This window comes from Caenorhabditis briggsae, assembly GCF_000004555.2.
Source record: "Caenorhabditis briggsae complete genome, chrI, whole genome shotgun sequence".
Taxonomy (NCBI): domain Eukaryota; kingdom Metazoa; phylum Nematoda; class Chromadorea; order Rhabditida; family Rhabditidae; genus Caenorhabditis; species Caenorhabditis briggsae.
The window spans coordinates 2,148,777-2,156,276 of record NC_013489.2 but is presented as its reverse complement, the minus strand read 5'-3'; the positions used below and the strand labels follow the sequence as shown (position 1 = coordinate 2,156,276).

The window sequence follows — 7,500 nt, the reverse complement described above, 5'->3', positions numbered from 1 at the left end:
CAGTAATCTTTTGAAAACAAATGACGAACCCGGGAAATTTGAAAAAAACAGACATTTACAGTACTTTTTTGATAATAATTATGCTTTTTTACGGTAATTATGAATTTGGGGCAAAAAAATGATGAGGAGCACCAGGGGAAGAGAAAATTGACACCAGATGAGTTTTGGCAAAAAAAATACTGATGAAAATGCGCTCCATTGGACTTTTTTGAAAATAGGAACTTGCAAATGTTGTACTCCTCGTGGACAAGTTTGAATTTTGTTTCGAATTTTTTGCAAAAAAAGTTTCAATAGAGCGCATTTTCCACAAAAAACGAATAACTAAACGTCGGGAAGATTCCAGGACCATGTGAGCCTGAGCTCATTGAGCCGAGTGGTGATATTTCGTCCCGTATCTCGACACGCGACCAAATATTTGTTATTTTTCGACCATTGATTTGCGAACAGTTTGTTGACCAGTTTGTCGCAGAAAACCTGAAAAAATTGGGAAATTTTGAAAAAAAAAATTTGTACTCCTCGTGGACAAGTTCAAAATTTAAATTTGAAAAATGTTTATTTTTCAGCGATTTTTTCGAGTTTTTGGGTAAAATTTTTCGCTTGAAAAGAATCTTACCTCCAAATTGCCATTGCTCCTCGACGAGCACACCATATTCGCCGTGCATCGAGCCGTACAATCGCCAATTTTACAGTCGTCATCCGTTTCACACGGGCGGCCTTTTAGCAAAGAATCGAGCTTGGATTTCGTATAAACCATATCGCCATCCATTAGAACGAATCTGAAATAAAAAAAAAACATTTGAAAAAATCGATTTTTCAGATCAATTTTCGACAATTTTGAAAATTCCAATTTTGTAATCCTCGTGGACAAGTTTTTCAAGAAATTTCGAATTTCCGGGTCAAAAAATTTTTTAAAAATTGAAAATTCGCTCCATTGGACTTTGGAAAGTATTGAAAAATCGAGAAAAAAACCGAAAAAGATTTTGTACTTCTCGTGGACAAGTTCAAATTTTTTTTCGAATTTTCGGCGGATTTTTTCGGGGAAAAAATATCGGTGTAGCGCGTTTTCTACAGAAAACAAAGCTGATTTTTTAAAGTTGAAAAATCGATTATTAGGTCAAATTTTAAAAAATTTTTAAAATTCCAATTTTGTACTCCTCGTGGACAAGTTCGTTCTGAATTTCTGAATTTTCGAATTTTTGAAATTCTGAATTTCTGAATTTCTGAATTTCCGAGATTTGTAATTCTGAGTTTTCGAATTTTGGAATTTTTGAATTCCTGACTTTTTGAACTTCTGATTTTCCGAAACTTGAATTTTTGAACTTTTGAAATTTAGAAAAATTAGAAGTTCTGAATTTCTGAATTTTCGAATTTTTGAAATTCTGAATTTCTGAATTTCTGAATTTCCGAAGTTTGTAATTCTGAGTTTTCGAATTTCTGAATTTTTGAATTATATTATTCACCTCTTCGGATAATCCGCTGACAGTCCCAAATTATCAAATCGCACATCACACCACTGCAGCGGCTCATCCAAAAACTCATATAACAATTTGAGTGTTCCCATCACATGAACCAATATCTTCGCCTTCAAATTCGTATAGTACCCCTTCATTTTGAATGCCACGAGGGACTCGGTTTGATACATATGACCACAAGTCCCAATGAGTTTCGGTGTGACACGTGTCAGTGGTAGAACTCGGAATAGAATGAATTCCGGCTGTTTTAGCAAGGCCCAAAGTGATCGACGGTCCGCCCTGGACATTGCTTCCCCCTTGGTCCTTAATAGTGTCGGCCAAACTGTCTCCATTAAGTGCCTACTGTAGTGCTTGGGCCATCCTAGCCGCAACTCATTATTCACTACATCCACGACACGATCCGAGAACTGCGCATCGGTTAGATGATCCTGCGGCTCGTCGAAATCGTTCATAAATGGTTTGGTGGACTTGTAGACCGCCGTCTGGCCGCCGTCTTTGACAATTACTACCGTTTTGTGGCCTTCGTAGAAGTCTGTGACGAGCCAATTCCGATCGTAGCACAGACGATTACACGAGTCCCCAGATACGTCGCCACGTTCATAGGCATCGCAGAGGGAGGTTAGCACTTGGTTGGCACTGGAAAAATTTGGGGTTTTCAGGTTTCATTATAGGCCATGTCAACATGATGGCCTGACTTTTGCAAGTTGAATTTTCTAGGCCATCATGGTAAAATGGCCTAGAAATGAGCTGATAATCACATGGTGTGCTTAAAGTAGGAGGAGTTAAAGCTACCGTATTACCTCTAATAGGAGGTCATTCGCATCGCCAACTTTGAGTTCTTATATCTCAATTTCTATAAAAGATATCAAAAAGTGGTCAACTGAAAGAATGTTTGTCACATTATCAGGAACATTTTATTAGTTGACAAATGTTTGATATCTTTATAGGAACCAAGATAATTAAGCTCAAAATACAAGTATAGGGTGGACTTCTATTTTTAAAGTGTTCATGGTATTTTAGCAATGGAGCGCATTTGCAGCTGTTTTTCATTAGAAACGCTTTGAAGAAGCTTTTAAACATCTTTTGAAAAAAAATTGAAATGTATGATGTTTTTGCAAATGTGCTCTATTGAGAATACCCGAAATTTCAAAGAAAAAAACGGCACTGGAAAAAAAGGAGGGAATTTGAATTTTTTGTTAGAAATTGGAAATTCGGGGTTTTTTTTCAAATAGAAGGAGTTGAAGCTATTTAAGCAATGGAGCGCGTCTGCAGCCTTTTTGGTATCATAATGCAAATTCGCTCTATTGAGAGAATTTTGAAAATTTCGAGAAAAATCGGGGTGTTTGGTAGACCGAAATTCTAGAAAACTAAATTTTTTCGAAAATTTCGGAAATTTCTGAGAATAGAGCGTTTTTGCTTTCACTGGCCGAAACTTGCAATTTAGGCTCCGCCCACTTTTCTCGGAAAAATTTTTCTTCGAAATCTCATAAATTTCAAAGGTCCTCATAAATTTCGCGTTTTCTCAATAGAGCGCATTTTCAAAATCTCAAAATTGAAATTTTTTGAAAAATCTCGATTTTCACCATTTTTTGACTGAAATTTTTCGCATTTTTCCAGTTTTTTCTTTGTTTTTGAAATTAAAAAAAAAAAATTTTTTTCACAAAAATTCAAAAAATTTCGATTTTCCTTTTTTTGACTGAAAATTTTCTCTTTTTTCAGAATTTTTTATTTTTTTGAATTTCACTTTAAAATTCAAAATCCTCACCGTGTCAAATTGATGCCCGCCCTTGGTACGTCGAGATCCGCTGCTTTGTGTGTGCTCTCTGTCGGTGTCAACGCTGGAAGTAGTAAACATGCTCTATTGCGAATTTTCAAGATCTCGTCGCGGGAAATTTGAATTTTCATCAAAATTTGGACCAAAAAAACCGCCAAAAACTCAATGTTCTCAAAAATTTCAAAAACTCTCATTAGAGCGAATTTGCGTTACCTGATATGATAAGATACAGTATGGCAATGGACATGACACAAATGGCAATCTTTCCGACTCTCGAGCAGCATGCGATACGCCACGCCTCCTCGCCACACTCTTGTTCACACCTGAAGCATCACATTTTCAGATTTTTCAAAATTTTCAGAAAATTTTTCTTTTCGAGATTCCGCAAATATGCTCTATTGATAAACCAACAATTTTTACTAAATCAAAATTGTAAAAATCGGGAAAATCCGATTTTTTTTTCGAAATTCAAGATAATTCTCAATAGAGCGCATTTGAGAAACCCGAAAATTCAAACTTCTAACGAAAAAGATATGCATTCAAAAAAATGCGGAAAAAAATTCTTTCCACTTCTGTTCAGTGAAGCGGAAAAGTATACTTGAATGGGAAGTGAGGAGTACTTTTGCATGAAAAAAAAAAACAGGAAAAATGCACTTATTCAGGAGGAACGGGAAGCAATTTTATAGGAGAGAGAGAGAGAGAGAGAGAGAGAGAGAGAGAGAGAGAGAGAGAGAGAGAGAGAGAGAGAAAGTGAAGCTAATGAGCTGGAGATGAGCTAGCTAGCTATCTAGAGACAGGCAGAGGATGAAAATTGTGTGTTTTGAGTGATTTAGAGGTCGAAAAATTTGGAAAAATCCAATTTTTGGCTTTGTACTCCTCGTGGATAAATGGCTGGCGGTAATTTGAATTTTCAAAGCTATTTATGAAGAAATTAGTTGTAATTTCAAAAAAATAAATTCCATGAGTTCATTCAGGATGCATGATTTTGAGCCATTAAAGTTGGAAAAATCCAATTTTTGGGTTTGTACTCCTCGTGGACAAGTGGCTGGCGGGAATTTGAATTCTCAAAGCTAAGCGACAGCTTCTAGACACAGCCTGAAATCCAGCATTCAAAAAATTAACTTCTAAATTAGTAAAAATGATTTTGAGTCCTAAAAATTGGAAAAATACAACTTTCGGTTTTGTACTCCTCGTGGAGGAGTGGCTGGCGGGAATTTGAAATTTCAAAGCTATTTATGAGGAAATTAGTTGGAATTTCAAGTTTGAGACACACCCAAAAAGTTGAGACAGGTAGTAGAGATCATCGTATCATCTAATCAGCCAATTGAGAGAGTGAGAGAGAGAGAGAGAGAGAGAGAGAGAGAGAAAGTGAAGCTAAAAAGCTGGAGATGAGCTAGCTAGCTATCAAAGGTTAGCTAGCTATAAAGTTCAAAATTTAAAACCGACCAATTACAGCTAAAATGGCGCCAAATTCAAATTGAGCTATAATATTTTCTCACTAGCTCATACCCATTTTCCAGACTTCTAGAGTTCAAAATTTCAGATTCCTGTCTTTTTTCCCCTATTTTCGAGCTCTGATTGACATGTGTGTGTGCTCAACTGGCAAAATGTCAAAAGTCTAAAAATAGAATTTTCGGGAAATTTTGAAGGAAAAAAGAGAGCTCAGAATCCTAAAATTAACCTTGAATTGGTCTAAAATAGCTTAAAATAGTTTGAAAATCCGTCTATAATGACTTAAAATAGCCCAAAATTGACTTAAAAATCCTAAATCAGCTAAAAGTGCCAGAAAACCGATTGTTCAAAAATTTCAGTACTTTCCCACGGAATCAGCCAAGCTACAAAGACTCTGAAAATAGTGATTTTTCTCCTATTGATATGTTAAAAAATCACTAAAAAGGTGTGAGAAAAAAAAGGAGAAAAAAGAAGTTTTCTTTTTTGAAAACCCCCGGAGACCGATACAAGACACTATACATGATTGATTTCAAAAGAGGACGAGGAGGAGGAAACGAGAAAAAATGTGTATAGAAAAAACAACATTTCACAAAAATCAGCAGGTGAAAATGACCTGAAAATGACCTCTGGAAAAACAGCTGAAAAGGCACAAAAAACTGCAATATTTGAGCTCAATTATCTCGGCTCCTAAAATAGATATCAAAAATGTGTCAACTGATAAAATGTTTATCATAATATCAATAACATTTTGTCAGTTGACCACTTTTTGATATCGCGTATAGGAACCGAGATAATTGAGCTCAAAGTTTAAAGTACAGGATGGCAAGCTCCCAAAATTATCATATCGGGAGCCATCAGACGGACCATAGACGGATCATAGTCGAACCAGTGACAGATCTTTAAGAAACTATAGACACCCCGGCCCGTAACTGTACCATCGACGGATTACAGGCGAACCATTAGATGGACCCTAGACAGCCCATAGACGGACCATAAACGGACCTCATGCGGACCAGTACCAATCATCCAAAGCCTGGTTTCTAAGTACCCGATCAAAAAGGTTCATTTTGAACTTTTCTGTTGGCTAGCGAGCTCCCAAAATACTCAAATCAAAAAATCTTCATTTCCATACGGGGGCCATTAAACGGACCGTTAGACGGACGATAGGCGTACCATAGACGGACCAAAGGCGGCCCGAAAATGCACCACAAGCGAAATATAGACGGACCATAGACGAATCTTTGACGGACCATAGGCGGACCATTGACAGCCGATAGATTAACCATAAACGGACCATAGACGGACCATAGAAGGATCTTCGGCGGGCCATAGACGGCCCGTAGGTTAGCCATGGACCAAACATAGACGGACCATAGACGGACCAGTACCCAACCAGCTGAAGCCTGGGTTCTGAGTATCGAACGAAATAGGTTTTTTGGACCATGCTTGTTAGTGGTTACTGTAGAATATGCACCACAAAGTTTGAAACAGAAAAACGTCGAAAAATCAGGAATTCCGGTTTTTTTGAACTCCAAAACTTTGGAGTAATCCCAAGAAATCGTTTTGGACTGTTTGTCAGAAGTATTTTGCCTTGGCTAAAATCGTTAACTAAAAGTGTCTCTTTATAAACCAGAAACACCTCAAGTCAGTTACTAACTAATAGCCACTAAATGACACAATAAACGATAATATCCTATAAGTGTGTAGTGGTGTGGAAGAAGGAGAAAACCAATTGATCCAAAAAACAAGAGGAGGAAGAAAACAAAAAGGAAAAAAATCCCTACTTCTCTGCGCCTTTAAACTATCCAGTAATCATCAATGATAGCGTCGCTAACTTAGCGATATATCATTAGATGACCTACTTTTGGAAAAACGATTCAAGATCCCAAGAGAAGGTTGATAAGGTCATTTTTAGATATTTTAAAAATACCGTAACCACTCTAATAGAAGCTACATTATCTTAACTTCTATGAGAGATATCGAAAATCTGTCAACTGAAAAAATGTTTATCATGGTATCAGTAACGTTTTTACAGTTGACAGATTTTCGATACCTCTTGTAGAAATTGAGATAATGGAGCTCAAAGTGTACAGTATTTGAAAACCCAACGATCTTTGGAATTTGACTTTCTAATTTCTAAAAAACCCCGAGGTAATCAGAATCCTCCTCTCGACTTCTTCTTCTTGAAGTGGCTAGAGATAGAGAGACGCAGAGACACCGAAACAATTATGCCCCGTCGTCTTTTTCGACACGGGCGACAACGTCTTCTTCTTCTCGAGAGGTGACAAAGAGGAAGGAAGATGAAAAACGCGTGGAGTAGTTTGGGGGAAAAAATGAGAAGAAATGTGTCTTCTTCTTTTTTTTCTGTATTTCTATAGGTGACAATGACAATGAGATGATGATGATGATGGGGCGGAACCGTGCTGACGACGTGGAACTTCTGCTAGAGACTTCCGAAGACGTTTCGAAAGATCAGATGTACCGAGAAGTGTGGAAAACTCTGGACGGATTGCAGTCTCTGCATAGATTCTTGTCTGGATGGTCAAGCTAGAGACATGTAGAGGATCAGAATTGTGTGTTTTGAGCGATTTTGAGGTCGAAAAAGTTGGAAAAATCCAATTTTTGGGTTTTGTAGTCCTCGTGGATAAATGGCTGGCGGTAATTTGAATTTTTGAAGTAAAGCGACAGCTTCTAGACACAGTCTGAAATCCAGCATTCAAAAAATCAACTTATAAAATTAGTAAAAACGGCTTTGAGCCCGAAAAACGTTAACAAATTCACTTTTCAATTTTGTACTCCTCG

The 7,500-nt window shown here is 37.1% G+C and overlaps 1 protein-coding gene across 1 annotated transcript; it reads right to left on the bottom strand.

The window, feature by feature from the left end:
- Positions 1-321: 321 nt before the first annotated feature.
- On the bottom strand, positions 322-3,874 carry CBG22074 (the record flags this gene model as incomplete). The annotated part of the gene is made up of 6 exons (XM_045241541.1): positions 322-474; positions 614-776; positions 1,461-2,108; positions 3,238-3,310; positions 3,460-3,569; positions 3,867-3,874. 6 exons carry the CDS (start codon positions 3,872-3,874, stop codon positions 322-324), a joined length of 1,155 nt encoding a protein of 384 aa, XP_045097471.1.
- Positions 3,875-7,500: the final 3,626 nt, after the last annotated feature.